This window comes from Mobula birostris, chromosome 1 (assembly GCF_030028105.1).
Source record: "Mobula birostris isolate sMobBir1 chromosome 1, sMobBir1.hap1, whole genome shotgun sequence".
Classification (NCBI taxonomy): Eukaryota; Metazoa; Chordata; class Chondrichthyes; order Myliobatiformes; family Myliobatidae; genus Mobula; species Mobula birostris.
This window is the reverse complement of record NC_092370.1, coordinates 115,666,181-115,692,378: the sequence shown is the minus strand read 5'-3', so window position 1 is coordinate 115,692,378 and position 26,198 is coordinate 115,666,181. Positions and strand designations below refer to the sequence as shown.

The following is a 26,198-nucleotide window of genomic DNA, read 5'->3' as shown; positions in this document are numbered from 1 at the left end:
TCTGACCAATACCTTATAAAGTCTCAGCATTACATCCTTGCTTTTGTATTCTAATCCTCCCAAAATGAATGCTATTATTTTGTGCCTTCCTTACCACCGACTCAACCAGCAACTTAACCCCTAGGGAATCCTGCATGAGGACTTCCAAGTTACTTTGCACTTCTAACTTTTTAATTTTCTCCATTTCAAAAATAGTTTGTGCCTACATTCCTTCTAGCAAACTGCATGACTATACACCTCTCGACACAATATTCCATCTGCCACTTCTTTTGCCCATTCTCTCAATCGAGGTTCTTCCGAAGACTCCCTGTTTCCTCAACACTACTCCACCTATCTTCGTATCTCCTGCAAATTTGGTCACAAAGCCATCAATTCTATCATTCAAATCATTCACATATAACGTGGAAAGAAGTGGTCCCAACACAGACCCCTCGGGAACACCACTAGTTACCGGCAGTCAACCAGAAAAGGACCCCTTTATTTACATTCTTTGCCTACTGCCAGCCAATCTTCAAACCATGCTAGCATCTTTCCTGTAATACCATAGACTTTTATCTTGTTAAGCAGCCTCATGTGCCGCACTTTGTCAAAGGCCTTCTGAAAATCCAAGTAATCAACTCTCCTTGTCTAGCTTAAGCAACACATACAAAATGCTGGAGGAACTCAGCAGGTAAGGCAGCATCTATGGAAATGCATGAACAGTCGACATTTCAGGCCAAGATCCTTCTTGAGGACAGCTTTGTCTATCTTGCCTGTTTATTTCCTCAGAGTTCCAACAGATTCGTCAGGCAAGAAAACCGTGTTGACTTTTGGCCTGTTTTATCATGTTCCTCCAAGTACCCTGAAACCTCATCCTTAATAATGGACTCCAACATCTTCCCATCCACTGAAGACAGGCTAACTAGTCTATAATTTTCCTTTCTTCTACCTCTTGAAGTGGGGCGACATTTACAATTTTCCAGTCCTTCAGAACACTTGAAAGATTATTACTAATGCCTCCACAACCCCTTCAGCTATCTCCTTCAGAACCCTGGGATGTAGTCCATCTGGTGCATCTTCATCTTTGGGATGCATCTATCCTGTACCTTCTGAAATACCCCCAGAAACTCACAGCCATTGCTGTTCTATCATCTTCCCTGCCAGTGTCCCCCTTCTCTTCTAAAGAGAATGCTTCTGTAATTCTCTTTACTCCATTATAATACTAAAACATCTGAGTTTATCTTCTCCCTCTCAAACTAGAGGGTGAATTCTATCATATTATAATCACTGCTTCCTAGTGGTTTCTATACCTTAAGCTCTCTAATTAAATTTGGTTCACTACACAACACCCAATACAGATTTGCCTTTCCCCCAGAGTTGCTGCACCACCAGTTGCTGAAAAAAAATATCTTGCGGGTGTTCTACAGATTCCGCCTTGGGATCTAGCACCAACCTGATTTTCCGAATCTATCTGCATATTGAAATTCCCCATGACTATTGCAATGTTTTCTATCTCAGTTGTAAATTATAACCCATATCCTTGCTACTGTTCGAAGGCCTGTATACAACTTCCATCAGGGTCTGTTTACCTTTGCAGCTTCTTAACTCTACACACAAAGATTCTACGCATTTTCACCTGTCACCTCTAAGGATTTGATTTCTTTTTTTAAACCAACAGAGCCACCCCACACCCTTTGCCTACCTGGCTGTCCTTTTGAAACAAAGGCTATCCTTGGAGGTCAAGCTCCCAAATTTGATCTTCTTTCAGCCACAACATCATACCTGCCAATCTCTAACTGTACTACAACATCATACATCTTATTCCATATTCAGCATATATTTAAATATCAACATCTTCAGTCCTGTATTCATCACCCTTTTTGATTTTGCCATAATACCATAAGATATAGGAACAGAATTAGGCCATTTAGCCCATCAAGTGTGCTCCACCATTTCATCATGGTTGTTCCAGTTTTCCTCTCAGCCCCCATCTCATCTCCCTTCAAACCCTGACTAATCAAGAATCTATCAACTTCTGCCTTAAATATACATAAAGTCTTGGCTTCAACAGCTGTCTGTGGCAAAGAATTCCACACATTCACCTCTCTCTGGCTAAAGAAATTCCTCATCTCCATTCTAAAAGTATGCCCCTCTATTCTGATATTGTATCCTGATCTTAGATTCTCCCCATTCACTCGATCAAGTCCTTTCACCATTCGATAGGTTTCAATGAGGTCATCCTTTTTCTTCTGAATTCTACTGAATGCAGGCCCAAAGCAATCAAATGCATTTTATATGACAAGCCACTCAATCCTGCAATCATTTTTGTGAACCTCCTTTGAACCCTCTCCAGTTTCAGCACATCCTTTCTGAGATATGGGGCCAAAAACTGCTCACAATACTCCAAAGTGAGGCCTCACCAGTGCTTTATAAAGTCTCAACATTACGTCCTTGTTTTTATATTCTAGTCCTCTTGACATGAACGCTAACATCACATTTACCATCCTCACCACAGACTTAACCTGCAAATTAACCTTTAGGAACTCCTGCACAAGGACTCCACAGTCCCTTTGCGCCTCAGTTTTTTGCATTTGCTCTCCATTTAGAAAAGAGCCTACCCTTTCATTTCTTCTACCAAAGTGCATGACCATATACTTCCTGACACTGTATTCCATCTGCCATTTCTTTGCCCATTCTCCTAGTCTAAGTCCTTCTGTAGCCTCTCTATTTCCTCAAAGTCCCTGTCCCTCTACCTATCTTCATATCATCTGCAAACTTTGCAACAAAGCCATCAATCCCATCATCCATGTCATTGACATTTCATGCAAAAAGAATCGGTCCCAACACAGACCTCTGTGAAACACCACTAGTCACGCAGCCAACTAGAAAAGATTCCCTTTATTCCCACTCTGCCTCCTGCCAATCAGCCACTACTTTCTCCATGCTAGAATCTTTCCCGTAATATCACAGAATCAGAGCTTGTTGAGCAGCCTCATGTGTCACATTTCAACCCAACCCACTGACTGTAATCATCTGCCTATCCTTCCTCATAGTCTTACTACACACTTCATCTAGTTGTATACCAACTGCCCATTCTCAGCCCTAACATTCCAGTTCCCACTCCCTGCCAAACTAGTGAAAATCCTCCCCAACAGTTCCAGCAAACCTGCCTACAAAGATATTGCCCCCCCTTGTGTTTTTCTGTATAGATCTGTATAGACCTATTTTTCTGTATAGATCATACCTTCTCCATAAGAGATCCAAATGATCCAGAAATCTGAAACCCTGCATCCTGCATCAACTCCTCAGCCATACATTTGTCTGCCAAATCATCCTATTCTTACTCTCGTTAACACAGTGTACAGGGAGCAATCCCGTGATTACTGCCCTGGAGGTGCTGCTTTTCAACTTTCTGCCTATATTCTCTCTTCAAGACCTTTCTCCATTTCCTACCGGTGTCACTGGTATCAACATGTAGCATGATTCATAGCTGCTCTCCCTCCACCATCCTGAGAATGCTGTGGACCCAATCTGAGACATCCCTGACCCTGGCACCTGGGAGGCAATATACTATCTGGGTGTGTCTTTCATATCCACAGAATCTCCAGCCTGCTCCCCTAACTATGGAATCTATGGAGGAGCCACAGGGGTACTGTGCTCGTATTTTTCTTTCTCTCTCTCACACACATACACAAACAAACAGGCATCTGCCTCCTGTAACTCAGAGGTGACCACCTCCCAGTAGTTCCTTCTTATCCATCACCTCCTCATCCTCCTATTTGAGCCAAAGGTCATCGATTTTCAGCTCGTCCCTTAATACAGTCTTCGAGGAATTGCAGCTTGGTGCACTTTGTGCAGATGTACTTATCAGGGAGACTAGAAGTTTCCCAAAGTTCCCACATCTCACACAAGAAACATATCACTAAATCTGGACACGTTCTCAGAGCATTAGGAAAAAAACTTAGTTGGAGCCTGCGTCTATGCATGCCCAAGCTTGCTGAGCCAAAGCCTGACCACTCTAACACTGCTCCACTCCAACAATGGCTGATCCGCTTTTACCTCCTTTCTTTTTATTGGCTCAAATAAAACTCACTCTTGACAAGACCTGCAATTATCAAATAGCTCTAGTTGTCGAAGATGTCATTCCCTCACTCACTACAAACAAGGATTCTATTCCAACGAGACTTACAGTTTTCAAATGGCCCCCAAACTACAAGATGTTGCTTTCGCACTTGCTACTTTAAACAAGATGGCGGCTGCAACCAATGGCGACATCCTGCAGACAGTTCCCGAAACTACTAGTACTTCTTTTAAATATGCTACTTCTAAACTGCATGCGATTGGGGCCTGTAACTTACTAATTAATTATGTGTTTTGGGGCGCTTCTGCTGTCTCCAAAGGAGAGTGGAGCGTGTGGCCTGAAGGTGGAATGTGAACCCGTGATCAGGTCCATTACTCCTCACCAATTAAAGCATCAAATAAGATTATGATCGTAAATTAACGTGGATGGGAGTGGGAGGCAAACAGGTCTTCAACGCTGTCTGCCTGCATTTGACCAGTCTGCCTCACCTGCTCGCCTCTACCGGAGAAAAAGTGCAGGATCCTTTGTCATGCTGCGAGGTTTGAAGAGGACGACTCGTGGCTGTCGATTCACTTTGAGGGACTCTAGTTCCTGTTACATGTGTTTCTGGTTACTCCTTTTCACTATTTTTGTGAGAGTTGATTAGGGCGCCTTGGTGCAGACTGGCTCTGCGGCCTGCAGTAAATGAATGACACAGCACTCAACTCAACTGAACTAAACAATCCTGGACCATTTTGAGGACTCCATGATTTGATATTTAATATTCTGTGTTAAAGTCACTTTTTTGCCATATGCGCTATTTGTTCATTTTTTGCACATTGGGTGTTTGATGTTTTCTTTGAATGGGTTCCATGGTGTTTCTTTGTTTCGTGGCTGCCTGTGGGAAGATGAATCTCAGGGTTGTATACTGTACATTCTTTGATAATAAATGTACTTCGAAACTTTGACTCACTCCCAACAAGACTTCAGTTTTCAAATGACTCTGCAAGATGTCGCTCTCTTGTTACTTCAAACAATAACTCACTCCCAATGACACTTACAGTTTTCAAATGGTCCCCACCCTGCAAGATTTTGCTCTCACTCGCTACTTTCAAACCATGACTTCAGATTTTCACTTTGGATATATAAAGCATTCAAGGTCACAATAAAATTAAAATTCTACTTTAACATATGCTGTCCTCATTCAAAGTGCTCAACAAATGAATATTTCATTCCAACATCCATTTAAGAAGAAAATATTTATGGACAGCTGGCAAGCTGAGTCAAATTCCAAGGTACTTCAATACTTACTAAACTCTGTTTAGGGCTGGCAAGAAACTCCTGTTTGTCACAGCAGCCTTAGCAGTATTTTTATATACCAGCTGGATGCAAGTCACCCTACAATCAAATTCTTAGGGTGTGTGCGGCAGTGAGCACATTTGTGTTCATTTGCAACATTCACTGTTCATCCATAACTCTTCATTCTCTATTCTTTAAAACATGGAGCAGAATGCAAATAGCATTTTGATCATTAAAGACCTCAAACTTGCAACAAAAAGGAAGACCCAAGTACAGAAGCTTAGTCAGAGCCAAGTTTTTTAGCTGAGCCAGTTTTATAACAGAAGAGTATTTGTTCTAATTCCCCATTTATACTACACTGCCAAAGTAAATTGCATCACTGTTCATACTCATCCTGAGCTACTCCCTCAGTTATATCCACCCAAAAATAATGGGCATCGTTTGGAACAGACATCGCGCTTGATGAGCAAAGGTATCATTTAACTTTCCAAAATATAAACAAAACAAAAAAAAAGCTTTCTTTTGTCTGTTGTTCATTTCCTTCCTTGTAAGAAACTATTCAAATTACAAAATCTCTAATGTGGAAAGGATGAAAGCATCTTTTGTGACTGTCTTTAAAACCCCGTATTCAACGCAACCTCACTCAAATTCTGAAATACTGGTGAACCTGGAAGTTTTCAAATTTCTACCTCATGTTAGCCTCCGAGAAGCACCACTATTTATTAAAAAGACTGACTGCAATTGTGAAATAAATTAAAGGTCATATCCAACTTACTTAAAATATTCTGTACCAAAGTCTGAAGCCATTACCAACTAAAGGTACAATAAATTATTATGCACTGAGTTCCAGTGTGTTGAGGATCTAGAAAATAGCTGGATTTGGGAGATAACATTGTTCAACAATTACTTGGGTATTTCATTTAGTAATTATTCATGTATGGCCACTTGCAACAGCTCTAATTCTCCTACATAATGAAAGAGCAGTACTATAACTGGTTAGACTTGTGGTTCCCAAACTTTTTTGGGTTTTCACCCCCTTCGCTCCCAGACCTCATCCCCAGCATACCCTCTCCTTTTCCAGCTATTTCATAAAAACTATAAAGAACACAGATTTACAATGCACAGTGAAAGACAATACAAACTACAAATTAAAAGCAGTGACAAATAAAAAGTTATTCAAATTGATTTAAAGATGCAAATACTTTTTTCTTTGTTTAATAACAGCAAAAACAATTTCCATCATCTGTAGAGCATACATTGGGAGGCCAACTATTCACTACTACTTTGATCTGCAGTGAAATAAATGGGCTTGGTGCAATGATATCAGCTTCTCAACATCAGGCTCAATGTCACTTAGGAGTCTCAGATCAGAACATTCAATAATTTGCAATCTGTTCTGTTGCTTTGAAAGAAGTTGGGCGACTGCACTGAAATCATGCTCCACTAAATATAATGTTGGAAAGGCAATAAAAAAAACACCTTGACCGTTTGCCACAGCACAGGACAGCAGTCAGAGATTTCTTTCTCCAACCAAAAGTCTTGATATGATTTTTCAACCTCGGCTTCAGCTCTAAGTCATTTTGTAGTGAGATCAGCTCTTCCTCCATCCTTCCTGTTAACTCCTCATTACAAGGGTTCAAAAATGGATTTATTGCCCAATCTGGAACTTGGACCACGAGAAGATCCTGAAATCTCTGACATATCTTTTGCAGTTCATCCAGGTGGGCATATTATCATTATCTGATATTCTTTCTTTCTCTTCCAACTCAAAGAGGCTCAGAAATTGGAGAGGTCATGACAGACAATGCTGCATTTAAACAGGGTTAACTTGGACAGAAACGTGGAGATGACTGATTTGAGTTTGATACGATTCACATCATTTTCTTGCAATTAAAGTCTGATTTCATTAAACTTTGCAAATAATTCTAACAAATAAGCAATATGATGCATAATTTTCGTGAGTTGAACAATGAAAGAAGCATTTGAGCCTTTGAAGAATTTTTATCACAGTTTCAAGAAGCACATAAAAGCATCTCAGGCATTTTCCATTTGAGAGCCATCTAACCTATGTGTGCAACAGCAAGCATTCAAATTGCTCATCATTCTCAGTTGCAAGAAAAAGTTTGTGAACTGCTTTTTTGCATTAATTACTCAAAATGTGGTCTGTTCTTCATTTGTCACAGTAATAGACAAACACCATCTACCTAACCTCGTAACACACAAAAAATTGCACCTCTTCTCGTCAATACTAAGTACACCATTTAAACAATCACGGTCTAGGTTCAAAAAAGTATGTGAACCTCTGGGGTAATGCCTTCTACAAAAGCTATTTGGAGTCAAGTGTTCCAATCAATGAGATTAGATTGGAGGTGTGGGTTGTAGAGGTGCCCTAGTGCTAATATAGCATGGCTTCCCTGCAGTTCATAAATAGTACATATATTGCTTTTAAGTGGAGAATGAATTATTACTAAGATAAATAATACCAATGGAGTTTTTATTTAAAGAACCAAGAGATTAACTTTGTCACATATACAATGAAATATACAGTGAAATGCGTCATTTGAGTTAAGTCAAGTCAGAGAGGATTGTGCTCGGCAGCCCACAGATGTCACCTTGCCAACACTGCATGCCCTCGATACACTAACCCGAACCATTTGCCACTGGAATATGGGGGAAATCTGGGTATATAACACCTCCCCCCATAAGGCAAAATTTTGATCGAAGAGCAAAATTTTTAACTGTAGATTACAAAGTATAAAGCAGTATATATGTGATTAACATGTAGATTAAAACTCAGGTCAGGTCACTTGTCTAAGTGCTGCTGGTACCATGTAACCCAGTACTACTTGTCGCATGGTCAGGTGGTCAGCGACTAAACCGGCTCCCCCATCAGACTTGCCTGGTGAGCAGGGTGGCTAGACACCCTGCAGGACGAAAACAAGACCTGTCAAAGGGCGGATGAACCCTCTCGTAGGGTCAACGGCCATCTAGCAACCATGTGCCGTGAAGCGCAGAAAGGGCATCCCTTGCATCGAAGCTTGGTCTGGCCATTCCCTGCAACAGAATTTCCCCCAGCCGTCTTGGACCCCACCATGCCGCTGGATCCTGGAGGGGATGTTGAAAGGGTGGGTCTGGACCTGCGCAACCCCCTACTCACCTAAAATCCATTCACGAACACGCTGTTCCTTTCTGAGGAGTGGGGTATAAACCCCCCAAACTGACTGAAAGGAACCATCATCATCCTATGGGATGGATAACCAGAGAGGTGGGGGAAAACTCAGAGGAAATCCACACATTCATGGGGAGAACATACAAACTCTTTACAGATGGAACCTCAAGCTTGCAGCTCATGCCTTGTATTAACTGCTACGTGGCATAGATGGAAAACATCAGAATGCCTTTGTGCTAAAAATTAATTTACAAATATAGACCAACGAACTATAAATGTTAATCGACCTTTTTTTAACTCAAACTTCTTACGCATCAACATACGTGACATACTTGACTGCTTTTGAAATTCTGAAACAAAGAATAAATTATTGATGAGAATGCAAATGAGCAGAAGAAATTAGATACAGTTTGATAACTGTCAAAAGGTACCCACTGTTGTAACAGACAGCACCAGAAAACAATCACAAAAGACAACTGAATCAGAGTACTAAATAAAGGTATTTGGAGATAAACAATTTAGGACAAATTTTGATTACATTCGACTACAGTATTACTATTATTTCAGATCACAATCTAGAATTCAACCTGCTTTTTTTTGTTGATATGATGGTGCTTTTTTTTTTAAATTTTATTTTTATTTGGATAAGGAATTCACAAATATCATGTACTTTTTTCACACATATAACCTTGTCCATTTTTTTATATGTATAAAACTACAATTATTTATACATTCTTAAGTACACATTGAGATGATATAAAAGGAAAATAAACATTTAAATAGATAATTATGTACTGTGGTAAATCTAACCTATTAGGCTAAGTAATGAAATTAGTTGTTAAGAAAAATGGTAATAATAGTTTCCACACAACCCTTCTGGACCATTTCCACTGGTCCAAAATGTTGTATATAAGCCTATATACCAACCATTGTAGGTGTTTATATCCTAATTTGGTCATGCTTGCTCCTGCCCGCAGACATAATTATCCAATCCCTATGTACTTATTTACTTAATTTTTTCATTTTTTTATCCCTTTCCCAAATCTTTCCCTTTACTTGTGTTAATTCTCTATTTTCCAAAAAAAAACAAACATTTAGACTAGGGGTGCTTACGTTAGCAATATTACTGTGTTGATGAGAAGAGCAATATAAATCATTAGGAGAGTCATCTAAAGTCTGCTGGCATTGGGGTTATATATTCAATCCATTTATTCCAGATTTGATAAAATTTTTCTTTTTGAGTTCTCAGGGAGTAAGTCAACTTTTCCATTTTAAATATTTCCAAGATAATTTCCTACCAATCTTCTAATGTAGGTGGTGTTGGCTTTAGCCATTTTCTAGTGATTGATTTCTTACTTGCCGCTAAGAGGGCCTGCAGCAACTTTATATCTTCCTTCTGTTCAAGGAACAATACATGCCCCAAATAGAGCATCTCAAAGTTCAGAGGTATCTGGGACCCAAGTACCTTAACTAATGTTCTATGAATACCTTCCCAAAATAGACTTAATTTAGGGCAATCCCAGAAAATATGAAAATGATTTGCCTCCTTGGAGCCACACCTTCTCCAACACATCACATTTGTATCTTTATATTTTTCCTGATATGGGGTCTTGAAGTATCTTATAATGTTTTTCCAACAATGTTCTCTCCAAGTCAAAGAATTAGTCGAGGACCATTGAAAGCTGCAGATTTTCCCCCAAGCCTCCTCTGAAAGTACCAACCCCGCTTCTTTCTCCCACTTCTCTTTAATATACAGTGTATTTACATTTTTAGCATGGGAGAGTGCATTATATAGGCAAGAAACTGATTTACTGGATATTGAACTGCAAGCCGAATTCAGAATCTTGAAAAATTCTAATTCTACTGTTGATAGGTCTGTATATCTACAACTCTGGTTAACATAGTTTCGTATTTGAAGGTACCTAAAAAAGTCATTATGTTCTAGGCCATGTTTGTCCTGCAGGATTTGGAAACTTTGTAATACTCTTTTATCTATAAATGAGAGGTAGGTTGTAAGACCTTTCTTTATCCATAGCTCAAATCTTTTATCTCCTCTGTTGGGAAGGAATTCAGTATCATATGCACACCATCTAAAGAGTTTTAACATATTACTGGAAGGAGCTTTCAATATCTGCATTGTGACTCAGGATTAGATCCATTTCCCCATAAACAAGAGAACACATTATCCCACATTGCTCATATTATTATGCTCATTCTCCCAGCTTGTTTAGAAGGCTTACAAAACTATGACTGTTACAGATTTACCTCTCAGCCCCCAATATAGATTGAGAAAGACCCATCCTTGGGTAAGGCACATTTTTGGTTACTGCAAAGCTTACCAATTGAAACTGAGTTAGAGTGAAAAAAATCAATGTATATGGTTATAAGTGAGTTGCTTTGTATTTGCATTTTAATGACGGCATAGCTGTGAAAGAAATACTGGGATGATCTCAATGAGGCATCAGAAGACCTTACATGGATTTGGAAACATGTTCGTTACAGTTTTGCAGCACAAATCATAATAATGGAAGACAGACTATACTGTGTTTGTGAAGCAGAATTTCCAGCTCAAACATAATTCTTGTCCAAGCAGAATGCCAACTACTTAACATGGAACTGAAGTCAGATGGAGACCAGAAAGGGACAGTTCTTTGAATTAATCAAAATAATTATGCTGTCAATCATTCTCTCCCTCTTAGGCTTCATTATGCTATAAAGCCAAAAGAAGCATTTTTCCATTCCAAGTTAATATACTATTAAATCACCCTCAAGTGCCAAAGTACTATGATCATAATGGCACATGACATGCATGGTTGCCAGCCTATATTTCTGGTAGTGGTCTCTGAAGACTCCACTGGCACAGAACTATATTATGTTTAAGTTTCATATCAAATAAGTTCAATGTTACATCTAGCACTAGTGATGACTCACAAAAGCTGCTTAAATTGATTGTCATGGCCCTGCAGGCTAGTTCTAGTTGAAAACTCTATATAAATTCTAATGGCTCAATACCTTGACCATGTTGCATTAGAGGAGAATGAAAGTCAAGGTCCTGATTTAATCGTCATCTTGAACTGGAACTTAATGAAGCTTAAATTGCAATGAAGTGTCATCAGAATTACTAGTTTTTAAAATGACAAACCTCCACTGCCACACTGCACCAATTTCCTTTCATCATATGGTGACATATTTTAAAAGGATATAGAAATCTTAATTTCCACAAAGATGCACCTGCTCAACAGCTGGAGGTCGCAGTGCATTAAGATATGAATAACCACAATGAGCCTGGAGGGCACTGCTGGATAAAATGGAAATGCCAGCTTTGTGAAAGCAGTTTCTGGTAAACAAACATATACACAGAAATGAACACGGTGCACACTCGGCAGGAGGGACTCATGTTTTAGGAAACAAGGAAGAACCATTAAGGGTAACTGCTTATAAATAAATCAGCCAGCCTTCATTATGAGGGCAGGACTATAGGACCTGATCAAAAAGACCATGTTCATGAAACAGGATATATGCTGGTACACATATTTAGAAAATTATTACAATTGCAAGGCCTACCTGCAGAAGTACCTAAAAAGATTATGGATCACTAATCCCAACACTTACTATAGGCAAAATGTTGGACAGCACTGTAAATCATCAGCACACAAACATATCAGTGCCAAGAGACAAGATCTTGTGATCTTGAACATTTGTGGCCAAATTAACATGCTTTGATAAAGGGAAAACAACAGCAGCTATTGACGTAGATTTCTCAGACAAGGTCACAGAATAGCATCAGAGTGGCAGGAACAGATTAGTAGCTCAAACTCCAGCAAATAATATTCATAGAGATCAAATTGTTAAGTGACAAAGTGGCGAGTCTAACTTTCAGGGAATAAAATAGGTCACAATACTGGGTGAAGAAATAATATTCAACAATGAGAATGCAAGTACAGTTTTAATTGTGAAGAAGAGTTTAAAGAGTCAATGTTGGGCATTAAGTAATTTTATATTCACCTGAACTTTGAGGGTGGAAATGGAATGTCAGTGAATGTCTGTGGCAAAGATTGTTAATTCATTTCAGAGAAAAAAACTAGTCTTGGCCTAAAATGGGACTAAAGAGCTGAATTACATAAGTGAGATGAGAATGTTGGCTCTTGACAGCAAGGAACACCAGGTAAAACTGAAGTCAATGGGCCAAGAGATGGCATGCCAATGGATGGATTCCTAGTTCATACAAAGGATGCTGATCGTGCCTGAGGGGGATCAATTATGCATCCTGCAGCACTTTTTCACGGCAGTGTCCCAATCCAACCATCTTCACCAATGGCCCTCCTTTTCCATAAGGTCAGAAGTGGGGGATTCACTGATAATTACACAATGTTCAAATCTATTCACATTTCAACAGCATCATGGTTACCATGGTAACTACGCTGCCCAAGACCGCAAGAAACCGCAGAGAATTGTTGTCGCAGCTCAGTACATCATGGAAGTCAGCCTCCCCTGCATGCACTGATTACGCTTCTCACTGCTTCATTAAAGCAGCCAACATAATCAATGACCCCTTCCTATTAGGCAGAAGATACAAAACCCTAATACAGCACATACCACCAGGCTGAAGGACTTCTATCATGTTGTTGTATGACTATTGAAAAGTCCCCCAAGTTTAACAAAAGTAGACCCTGGACCTCACAATCTACCTCATTACAGTCTTGTACCTTGTTGTCTATCTGCACTGCACTTTCTTGTAACTGTAGCATTTTATTTTGCATTCAGCTGTTGCTTTTCCTCTTTACTACCTCGATGTACTGTTGTAAAGAAATGATCTGCATGGATGACATGCAAAGGTTTTCACTGTTCCTTGGTACATTTTACAATAATAAACTAATTTACGAAAAAATTCCAAAATGCATGCATGTCCACAAGCAACAGGACTTAGACAACATTCAGACACGTGCTGAGGTAAGTGCAAGTAACACCAATGCCACAAAATTGCTGGCAATTGCAAATTCCATATAAGCATAATCAATAACTCTTGGCATTTAACAGCATTACCATTGCTGAACACCCAGATTCAACATCTTCGGGGTCACCGCTGATCAGAGACTTGACTAAATCATCAGTGTAAATATTGAGACTGGATAGCCCATGGTTAATAGCTCACCTCTAGACAATATACAAGGCTTTTTACCATCCAAAACCATGGAATGCTCTGTACCACTTAACTTGGGGAATGTCATGCTAATTCTCATGAAATAGGCATCATTAGTGACAAAGCAGTCTCGTCGTCGTCTTGGCTATCTCTTGAGGTCGAGGATGATAGTCTTCGTTCCGTTGATCTACTTATAGGCTCTCAGAAGACTTGAAGAAGTGGCCCACAGAGCGAAGACGCCTGTGCATGTATTTGCTTAACGTGTACTTGATTTTGCACTCCAAGAAGCGCATGATACTTCACAAATCAACCAACTGATTCCAATAGCATGGAAACCACAACGACCGTCAAGTAGACAAAGCAGTCTACTTGATTAGGAAACAACCACCATCCTCAAATTTTTGAGTCAGAGAACGTTGAATCTTTGTGCATGGAGTTAAGAAACTGCAAGGGTAAAAAAGCCATTATGGGAATCATGTATAGTCATAGTCATACTTTATTGATCCCGGGGGAAATTGGTTAGGTCTCCAAATAGTAGCCAAGATTTGGGGTTGAGATTGCAAAGGAAGCCGAGAAATCCATGTATTAAGGGTAATGCTACAATTGCAATGGGGTATTTCAAGTTGATGTAGGATCACGAGAGAGAATTTTTTGAATGCCTACGAGGTGGCTCTTTAGACCAGCTTATGCTCGAGCATACCTGAGGAAAGGCTATCTCAGACAGGTTGTGCGTAATAACCCAGATCTTATTAGGGAGTTTAATGTAAAGGAACCCTTAGGAGTCAGTGATCATAATATGACTGAATTCATACTGCAGTTTGAGAGAGAGAAGCATAAGTTACATGTATCAGTATCACAATGGAATAAAGGGAATTTCAGAGGCACAAGAGAGAAACTTCCCCAAGTGGATTGGAGGAGGATACTGGTGGGGATGACTTCAGAGCAGGGATGGCTGAAGTTTCTGGGAATGCTCACAAGGCACAGGATAGATAGATCCCACAGAAGTTGTTCTCAAATGGCAGAGGTAGGCAACCATGGCTGACAAGGGAATTTAAGGACTACATAAAAGCCAAGGAAAAGACATAAGGTAGCAAAAATGAGTGGGAAGTTGGATGATTGGGATGCTTTAAAATCCACCCAAACAGCAACTGAAAACGCTGTTAGAAGGGAAAAGATGAAATATGAGGGCAAACAATCGAATAATATACAGCAGGATATGAAAAGTTTTTTCAGTTATATAAAGAGTAAAAGGGAGGCGAGAGTTGATATTGGACCACTGGAAAATGATGCTGGTGAGATAGTAATGGGAGACAAAGAAATGGCAAATGAACTAAATGATACTTTGCATCAGTCTTCACTGTGGAAGACACTAGCAGTATGCCAGAGGTCTGTGAGTGTCAGGGAGCAGGAGTGAGTGCCATTGCCATTACAAAGGAAAAGGTGCTAGGCAAACTCAAAGGTCTTAAGGTGGATAAGTCACCTGAACCAGATGGACTACATCTCAGAGTCCTGAGAAAGGTTGCTGAAGAGATAACAGATGCATTGGTCATAATCTTTCAAGAATCACCTGATTCTGGCATGGTCCTGGAGGAGTGGAAGATTGGAAATGTCAATCCACTCTTTAAGAAGGGAGGAAGGCAAAAGAAAGGACATTATAGGCCAGTTGGTCTAACCTCAGTGGTTGGGAAAGTGCTGGAGTCTATTATTAAGGGTGAGGTTTCGAGGTATTTGGAGGCCAATGATAAAATAAGTCCAAGTCAGCATGGTCTCTTTAAAGGGAAATTTTGCCTGACAAGTCTGTTAGAGTTCTTTGAGGAAATGACAAACAGGGTGGACAAAGGAGAGGCAGTGGATGTCATTTACCTTGATTTTCAGAAGGCATTTGATAAGGTGCCACACAAGACATTACTTAACAAGACAAAATCCTACAGCATGACAGGAAATATGCAGGCATGGATAGTGGAATGGCTGACAGACAGGAGTCAGTGGGTGGCAATAAAGGGGGCCTTTTCTGTTTGGCTGCCAGTGACTGGTGGGCTCCTGAGGTGTCAGTATTGGTACTGCGACTTTTCACATTGTTTGTCAATGATTTGGATAATGGATTTGATGGCTTTGTGACAAAATTTGCAGATGATACAAAAATAGATGGCGGGGTGGGTAGTGCTGAGGAAGCAATGTGATTGCAGCAGGACATAGACAAATTGGAAGAATGGCAAAAAAGTGTCGGATGGAATACAGTATTGGGAAATGTATGATGATGGGTTTTGGTAAAAGCAACAATAGTGCAAACTATTATCTAAATGTAGAGAAGGTTCAAACATCGGGGTGCAGAGAGACTTAAGGAGTCCTCGTGCAAGACTCTCAGCAGGTTAATTTAAAGGTTGAGTGCAGTGAAGCAGGCAAATGTAATGTAGACATTAATTTCAAGAGGGATAGAATATAAAAGCAAGAGTATAATACTGAGGCTTTGTAAGACATTGGTGAGGCCGCACTATTGGGCTCCATATCTCAGAAAGGATGTTTTGTCATTGGAGAGAGTCGAGATGAGGTTCATGAGTATGATTCCAAAAATGAAGAGGTTAACATATGAGAAGCGTTTGACAGCTTTGGGCCTCTACTCACAGGAACTTAGAAGAATGCAGGGGGAACTCACTGAAACCTACCGGATGTTGAAAGGACTAGATAGAGTGGATGTGGAGAGGATGCTTCCTGTGGTGGGGGTGTCCAGAACTTGAGGGCACAGCCTCAAAATTGAGGGACAACCTTTTAGAATGGAAGTAAGGAGGAAATGTTTTACCCAGAGAGTGGAGAATCTGTGGAATGTTCTGCCACAAACTGCAGTGGACAAGTCCATGGGTATATTTAAGGCAGAAGTTGATAGCTTCCTAATCAGTCAGATCATCAAAGGATATGGCAAGAAGGCAGGCGTATGGGGTTGAGTGGAATCCAGGTTCAGCCATGATGGAATGGCAGAGCAGACTCGATGGACTGAATGGCCTAATTCTGCTCCTATGTCTTAGAGTTATAAAGCATAGTCCTTTTGGCCCAACTTGTCCAATTTAGCCCATATCCGCCTGTCTTTCCTATCCATTACCTGTACAAGAAAGTTCTACTGGGTTAATCCTGTGATGAAGGGGTTAATGTACAAAAAAAGAACGCGCAGGTTTGGTTGAAATTTTTGGATTTGAGAAAAATGAGGAGTAATTTTGTTTGGGTGGGTAGGAGGGTGTTGGTTGAAATGTTGTTCCTCCTGGTGAGGCATCTAGAATAAAGCATAGTTTCAGAATAAGGTATTGTCCATTTCAGATGAGAAATCTCACAGGCTGTCAAATCTTTGGAATTCACTTTGCAAACTGAGGAAGTCAATGGGTACGGGGAGTAACTGGGAGAGTGGTGATGAGGTCAAGATTAGATTGGCTGCAATCTCATAAAATAGCAGGAAAATTGAGGGGCTGACTGGCCTAATCCTGTTGATCATAATCTGGTGAGATTTCAGACATTTGCAACAAATGAGGAAAACTAAAAACAAACTGCCCTAATTTTAAAAGCAACACACATCAAAGTTGCTGGTGAACGCAGCTGGCCAGGCAGCATCCCTAGGAAGAGGTACAGTCACGTTTCCAGCCGAGACCCTTCGTCAGGACTGATAAAGGGTCTCGGCCTGAAACGTCGACTGCACCTCCTCCTAGAGATGCTGCCTGGCCTGCTGCGTTCACCAGCAACTTTGATGTGTGTTGCTTGCATTTCCAGCATCTGCAGAATTCGTGTTATAATTTTAAAGCAATTGAGATCAGCCAAAAAAAAAAAATTGAACGATTTAGACACGAACTGGGTGTTTCATTGCTGGAACTCTAGGGAAAACCAAATGAACAGGAACCATCTTTTCAAATTATACACACTTATGATCCAACAAAAATACAAGTGATGCATGGATTATGGTTTTGTCATCATATACGCAGGTTAAAGAAAGGAGAAATACTGAGGTGCATTTGAAGGAGAGTTAATTTCTGTCACTGTAAATGTAGCACTTGCTTCGCTGGTGGGTTACAACTAATCTCTAAATCTTTACACAGAATTGTTTATTACTACAGCCATCAAAAATCCAAATCCAAATGTATATCTAAAATTTGTGCACTTTTAACATTATCTTTTTGGAGAAAAGCACAAGGAAATTTTAGTGCCACATTAGAATCCTTTTTAAGTAATAGTTTTGCATGAGAATATTGTATCAGCAGGTTCCAGGTGCCAATAAGTACTGATAACTATTATACTTGAATCTCACCTGATCAGCATGTTTCGTAGGATTGTGAAGTCACAGTGCTCACTATTTTCAACTGCAAGAGAAAAACATGTTTTAGAAGGTAAATACTGTACAGTCAGTAAGATATGCATTTACATAATGCCTTCCATTACTTCTTGACACTAAGTATGCTAAGCCAGAAAGAACAGCAGTCAATGTCCACACAGTGAGCTCCCACATGTAGCATCTATGGTCAGGTAGTCTGCTTTAGGTACGTCGGCTGAGATCCATGGATTGATGCAATTTATTGTGCAGGTGGTGCCAAGTGATTTTCTTCAGCCATCTGTGAAATCAAGGTCTTGTTTAATAGTTTACCAAAATATAAAGCCTCTTAATTATTACAACCATGGTCACGCTCGGATATGTATGTTTAAATCCCTGGAAAGGAATTCTCCCCATAGTTTTCAGGCTGGAGATTAAAGCTGCACAAGTACAAGTACATTTCGGCAAACACCTGTAAATACAGACCAAAATTAGCCATTGGCCTTGTGCAAATAAGTGGACCTGAATGGGATATTAAAGAAAATTCAGCAAAAGAAACTAAAATGGTTCTTGCATAAGTGGTGTGCTTGAAATGATACACATTGCCTGAGAGACCCAGGCTGCTCCACGCTGAAATTTAACTAGGTTTGCAGCAGATGGAGGCTTCAAGGTTCAGCTTTTAACATTTTATTGAACTGATGTAGGTTCAGAGAAGTAGGCCTTTCAGTCCCTCATGCCAACTGGAAAAAGCACTGATACCTATTTTACCTTCTCTTGAACAATGCACCATAGCAACAGGACACATGAAACAGTGGTCCAAGCACTATGAATCATTTACATTTGTCAATGCAAATCTGACTCAACATAACACATTTGATTACCAAAACAAATGAAAGGAGATCCAGAACAGAACATGAACAAGCCCTCTCTCCACAGATGTGGCCTAACTGCCAAGTATTAGCAGCAATTTCTGCTTTAATCAAAATAGCTTTTTACTTATCAAACAGAAATGTAGCTATTAAAACCCTGCATGATTAGCTTGCTAGGCACAATTTATGACGGAAACAATATCAATACAAGTTATCAAAAAGAAATTGTGAAATATTTTTTCCACAGAAATAACATAAGAACAAGCAGAAATCCAAGGTCAGCCACTGAACAATTGTAAGATAAATAAAAAATTTAGATCAATGATCAATAAATGCATCAGCTCATGCCCTGCACCTGTTCAGTCTTTTGCCTTTACAAAACCACAATTAATTCAGTTCCTGCTGGGTGCAGACGGCAAAACAGAACATCCACAAGCCCAGCCTACGCTGTCCATATCAACTCTGAAGGCTGATGATGTGAATAATGAAAATGCAGCTAAAACAGTAGGCTTGCAGAAGAGTTGAGTTTTCCTTCACAAGGAGTACCTCCACCTTCTCAAATATCTATAAAGCATAGCACAATTCCCCACTGCCTTTTTCAACTATCACTGCACTGTTTCTGAAGCTCCTAATCCTGGACACAATGACATTTTATGGCACCCTTCCCAAACTGTCACTGAACTCCAAACCTGCAAACATGGCAGAACAAGACCAAAGAGCACTCTGAGGACTTGAATCTCTCTTGATCTTTACTGAGAAAAAAGACAATTATGTTGGTATTATTTATTTCTGAGGTGCAGCACAGAATCAGCCCTTCCGATCCCTGCAGCCACACCACCGAGCAACCCACAGATTTAACCTTACCTTAATCATGGAACAATTTACTATGACCGATTAACCATAAGACAAAGGAGCAGAAGCAGGCCATTCAGCCCATCGAGTCTGCTCCCCCATTTTATCATGAGCTGATCCATTCTCCTATTTAGTCCCACTCCCCTGCCTTCTCACCATAACCTTTGATGCCCTGGCTACTCAGATACCTATCAATCTCTGCCTTAAATACACCCAATGACTTGGCCTCCACTGCCGCCCGTGGCAACAAGTTCCATAGACTCACCACCCTCTGACTAAAAAAATTTCTTCGCATTTCTGTTCTGAAAGGGCGCCCTTCAATCCTTAAGTCATGTCCTCTTGTACTAGACTCCCCCGTCATGGGAAACAACTTTGCCACATCCACTCTGTCCATGCCTTTTAACATTCGAAATGTTTCTATGAGGTCTCCCCTCATTCTTCTAAACTCCGAGGAATACAGTCCAAGAGCGGACAAACCTTCCTCATATGTTAACCCTCTCATTCCCAGAATCATTCTAGTGAATCTTCTCTGTACCCCCTCCAACGTCAGCACATCCTTTCTTAAATAAGGAGACCAAAACTGCCCACAGTACTCCAAGTGAGGTCTCACCAGCACCTTACAGAGCCTCAACATCACATCCCTGCTCCTATACTCTATTCCTCTAGAAATCAATGCCAACGTTGCATTCGCCTTCTTCACTACTGACTCAACCTGGAGGTTAACTTTAAGGGTATCCTGTACGAGGACTCCCAAGTCCTGTTGCATCTCAGAACTTTGAATTCTTTCCCCATTTAAATAATAGTCTGCCCGTTCATTTTTTCTGCCAAAGTGCATAACCATACACTTTCCAACATTGTACTTCATTTGCCACTTCTCTGCCCATTCTTCCAATCTATCCAAGACTCTCTGCAGACTCTCCGTTTCCTCAGCACTACCGGCCCCTCCACCTATCTTCGTGTCGTCAGCAAACTTAGCCACAAAGCCATCTATTCCATAATCCAAATCGTTGATGTACAATGTAAAAAGAAGTGGCCCCAACACTGATCCCTGTGGAACACCACTGGTAACCGGCAGCCAACCAGAATAGGATCCCTTTATTCTCACTCTCTGTTTCCTGCCAATCAGCCAACACTCTATCCACGTATGTAACTTTCCCGTAATTCCATGGGCTCTTATCTTGTTAAGTAGCCTCGTGTGGCACCTTGTCAAAGGCCTTCTGAAAATCCAAATATACAACATCCACTGCATCTCCCTTGTCTAGCCTACTGGTAATTTTCTCAAAAAATTGTAATAGGTTTGTCAGGCAGGATTTTCCTTTAAGGAATCCATGCTGAGTTCTGCCTATCTTGTCATATGCCTCCAGGTACTCTGTAACCTCATCCTTGACAATCGACTCCAACAACTTCCCAACCACCGACGTCAAGCTAACAGGTCTATAATTTCCTTTTTGCTTCCTTGCCCCCTTCTTAAATAGTGGAGTGACATTTGCAATCTTCCAACCTACCAAATGACCACATCTTCGGGCTGTGGGAAGAAACTGGACCATCTGGAGGAAACCCATGCAAACAGAAAGAGGAACTTGCTCACAGGATCTCAGAATTAAACTCCAACTAACTGAGCTCTATTAGCATCGCACTAACTGCTATCGTGGCACACCAATTTGTGATCACCAAGTTTGCTGCAATTTATAATAGAACTTTAAAATTGATGCATTGAGAAACAAGATGTTACCAGGATTGGAGGTCCTGTGTTATGAGAAACTAGATAAGCTGGGGTGAGGAGTGAACATTTATTTTATTTAGAGATATAGCACAGAATAGGCTCCTCTAGCTTGTCGAGCCACACCACCCAGCAACCCCCAATTTAACCCTCGCTGAATCACAGGGCAATTTACAATGACTAATTAACCTACTAAACGATACATCTTTGGACTGTGGTAGGAAACTGGAGGAAACCCACACAGTCATGGGGAGAACATACAAACTCCTTATAGATGGCACTGGAAATGAACAAACTATGATGCCCTGATCTATTCTACACACTATCTTACCATGGCATTATAGGACATTTACTCAAGCAGGAAGGGCATAGGTAAGGTGAATGGTCCTGATCTTTCTCCCCAGGGTAGGGGAATTGCAAGCTAGAGTGTATAAATATAAAATGAAAGGGTTAGGATTTAAAAGACACATCGGGGGAAATTTTCCACGCAGAGGGTGGTAGACAATGTTCCCTCTAATTTGGAATGACCGAAATGCGCAAAAATCTTGCGCTGTGCAAATTTTTGCTCAGTGACAACAATGTGTACTGAATAAATTCTTCAATAAAAACAGTACAAATAAGCCAATTTTAAAATCTGCAGACAAATCATCAAAGACTCCATGAAGTCAACACCACCACATCAGAAACTGGAAAAGGAAATGTGATTGTGTACGATCATAAAATATACTTAACATGCCAACGACATAGAGGGTGACAACCTTTTGCACGCAGTTTAAATTCCTTTCTGCAATGGCAGCAAAAGACGACCGCGTGCATAAACGCACACCTCACGAGGGAACATTGGTGGTGGTTATCTGGAATGAGCTTCCAGACGAAGTAGTAGAGGTGGGTACAATTACAACATCTAAGAGACATTTAAGTGTCCATCTATTTACATGGATATAAATGGTTCCGAGGCAAATGGCTCTAGCATAGGGAGACAACACGGTTAGCATGGGTGAAATGGCCAAATGACCTGCTTCCTTGCCGTGCAACTATTACTGCACGGTAGCATAGTAATTATCGCAACGTTTTACAGCACAGGCAACCTAGGTTCAGTCCCTGCAATTGCCAGTAAGGAGTTTATACGTTCTCCCCATGACTGCGTGGGTTTCCTTCCACATTCCAGAGGCGTACTGGTTTGCAGGCTAATTGATCATTATAAATTGTCTCATGATTAGGCTGAGATTAAATCAAGGGATTGCTGGGCACCGTGTCTTGAAGGTCTGAAAGGGCCTATCCTGCACTGTATCTCCATAAACAAACACATTGGGAGGTCATTGGATATATTACCAGCAAATGAGGACAGGGACTTGGGTCAATCTTTCTCCTTAAGGTTTATACACCTGCATTCCTTCTCATGGATGAGATCAATGATCATCAATATACAAGGATAAACTTGCTTTAGAACAGATTCAGAATTCAATTGGGCACATTTACTTAACAACATTAATCAAGAACAATGCATATCAGCATCTAGCAATAAGTGGAAGAGTTTAACCCACAGACTCACAAACTATCTTTAAAACAGATTTATACCACAATCAACTATATTTCAAAATTTATATCCACCATGCTTTTAGATGCCTTATGAAAGTGAATGATTACATGTAGGATAAAGGATCATATGCGAAAATCAAGTGTGATCATTCCAGCTTTCCAGCAGACTCAAGATTCCCAGCTCATGATTACTAACAGCAGTCTGATCACTTCTCCATCTACCATTAGTCCTTTCAGTTAGCCACTGCTAACAGCAGGAAGCAGAGGCCATCAGCCGCTCACTGACACACAATTTCACCACAACCTACAAATAAAATACAATCTTCCAATCTCATTTCTCCACTGCAGTAGCTGTTTCTTCACTAAAGCCAGGGCATTCATTTGCCTGACAGAACATTTCAAAGACTGTTAGTAATGCCTGGAGATAATGTTCTTTTCGCCACTACATTCAACTTTTATGTGCAGAGGGACTTCTATGTGAATGAAGATTCTTTACATTAAGCCAAAAAGATATGGGTTCTTTCCCAGCCTTCCATCTTAGCAGAATAACAGAATGCAATAACCATGAAACTAGACAACTTATATAATGATAAATTAAAGATACAAATTTAAATTCAAGTCGTTGCATCTGAGCAAACATTTAGTTATATGAAAAGGAAACTGACAGGTCAGAATTTCCGCTATTGTAAGATAAAGTCATAAGCAAGCTTCTTCCACAGTGTGCCTTCAATCTGAGCACAAGGCTAACCTATGTGTCATATACGCCCCCAATTATTTAACACATACACACTTTGGTATCAATATGGAGCTTTATCAATTGAAATGGCTTCTTTCATTTACTGTTGCAGTTAGTTTAGTTCATTTGCTGCACTTCATGCAAATTAATAAACTAAATTAACATTACCAAATTATTTGCTAGTTCCATTGAAACATCAGATATAATGTATTTCTTCACCTCCAGAAATCCACTAGTAACGCAAAACACCAAGCAGGTATATTAGACCTGCAATGTTTTAGCAGAATGCAAATAGGCCCAATTAAAGTATTAGAGATTTCTATTAAGATGGGAACTGTTAGAAAATTTGATTTGAACATCACTACACTTTTGATGGCTGTACCCTTGGGTCACTACACTGTAAAACTACCCGAAAAAGAGATTTTTCAAACTGAAGCATCAAGAATAAAAGAGCAGCATGGAGAAATGGTTCCATTAAGTCATTGAACTGGATATTGATACCCAGAATTATAGCCAACAGAACACTTAGAACATCAACACAAGAGATTCAGCAGATGTTGGAAATCCAGCGCAACAAAATGCAGGAGGAACTCAGCAGGTCACCGGGACTAGCAAAGAAGGGAAGGTACCAGAATAAAAAGATGGGGGAGAGGAAGGAGGACAAGCTAGAAGATGATAGATGAAACCAGGTGGGTGAGAAAGGTAAAGGGCTGGAGAAGAAGGAATATGATAGAGGAGAGTGGACTATGGGAGAAAAGGAAAAAAGAGCATAGGGGAAGGTGATGGCAGGTGAGAGAAGGGGTAAGAGGCCAGAGTGGGGAACAGAAGAAAGCGAAGGGGGAGAGGAAAAGAAAGAAAATTACCAGAGGAGAAATCAGTGCCCATGCCATCAGGTTGCAGGCTACCTAGACAGAATACGAGATGTCGTCCTCCACCCCGAGAATGGTCTCATCGAGGCAGAAGAGGTGGTTACGGACTGACAGGTCACAACAGGAATTAAAATGGTTGGCCACCAGGAAATTCTGTTTTATGTAGATGGAGCAGAGGTCCTCAACAGAGCGGTCTCCCAATTTACGTCAGGTAATTTACGTTTAAAACATTAGTGATATGAGCCTTGCTATCTCCCTTCATCTCATTTTGAGAACACCTTTCAATCACTTTCTCCTTTCACATCTGTCTAATTTTCCTTATTTAAGCCATTCATGCCAACAACTTCTCAAGTTCCACATTTGAGCATACTTTTGGTCCAAATTATGCATCTGAGCCTTATCTGATGTTTTTCCATCAAGCAGAACATGGAGCTGATTACATTTTAAAACAGCTCATAATAGAATAATTACACTGATACTCCCATTTAGCCCTGCCAAGGTTCATTATAGTACAGCTCATCCTTCAATCCTAACACTCACAGATATATAATCTGTCCTGTAAAAAGGCATCTCCACTGTTATAAACACAAGAAATAATGCAGATGTTGAAAATCCAAAACAACACACAATTCTGGAGGAACTCCGGCAGCATCTATGGAAATGAATTAACACTTGACATCTCGGCCAACACCCTTCACTGTCGTGCCAGAAACTTACACAACCTATTACCAGCCACAACTGTTGTATGGTGCTGTGCTGGTATTCAGGGCTTACACAGCAATCAATCACTCTGTAGCTTGCTGTGGAAAGGTTGTCATTTGATGGTTGACAGTTCTGCCTCATTTGTGGAAGAGTAGGCAGATCTTAGCACTAGCAGTCACTTCAGAACCTGCAGGCTATAGTGAAAATAAGTCATTCTGACTCCAAGGGACTGCCATATTAGTTGAATTGAATTGACTTTATTTCTTACATCCTTCAAGTACATGAGGAGTAAAAATCTTTACGTTACATCTCCATCTAAATATGCGATCATAGTAATTTATAATAAATAGAACCGTCAATGTAATATAGAGTATACTCAAATCAGCATGAGTTCATCAGTATGATGGCCTGGTGGAAGAAGCTGTCCCAGAGCCTGTCGGTCCTGGCTTTTATACCGCTTCCCAGATGGTAGCAGCTGGAATAGATTGTGGTTAGAATGGTTTGGGTCCCCAATGATCCTACAGGCCCTTTTTACACACCTGTCCTTGTAAATGTCCTGAATCATGGGAAGTTCACAACTACAGATGTGCTAGGCTGTCTGCACCACTCTCTGCAGAGTCCTGCGATTCAGGGAGATACAGTTCCCATACCAGGCAGTGATGCAGCCAGTCAGGATGCTCTCAACTGTGCTCCGTAGAAAGTTCTTAGGATTTAGGGGCCCATACCAAACTTCCTAAACAGTCCGAGGTGAAAGAGGCGCTGTTGTGCCTTTTTCACCACACATCTGGTGTGTACAGACCATGTGAGGTCCTCAGTGATGTGGATGCCGAGGAACTTGAAGCTGTTTACCCTCTCAACCCCAGATCTATTGATGTCAATAGGGGTTAGCCCATCTCCATTCCTCCTGTAATCCACAACCAGCTCCTTTGTTTTTGCGATATTGAGGGAGAGGTTGTTTTCTTGACACCACTGTGTCAGAGAG

General features: G+C 40.5%; 1 protein-coding gene across 1 annotated transcript in view; it reads right to left on the bottom strand.

Moving 5' to 3' along the window:
• The window catches only part of LOC140199149 (septin-7-like), a 127,239-nt gene that overhangs the window by 17,635 nt on the left and 83,406 nt on the right, over positions 1-26,198 (bottom strand). The window contains 1 exon segment of the mRNA XM_072260757.1: positions 17,930-17,981. Within this exon segment, the coding sequence (XP_072116858.1) occupies positions 17,930-17,981 (52 nt within the window).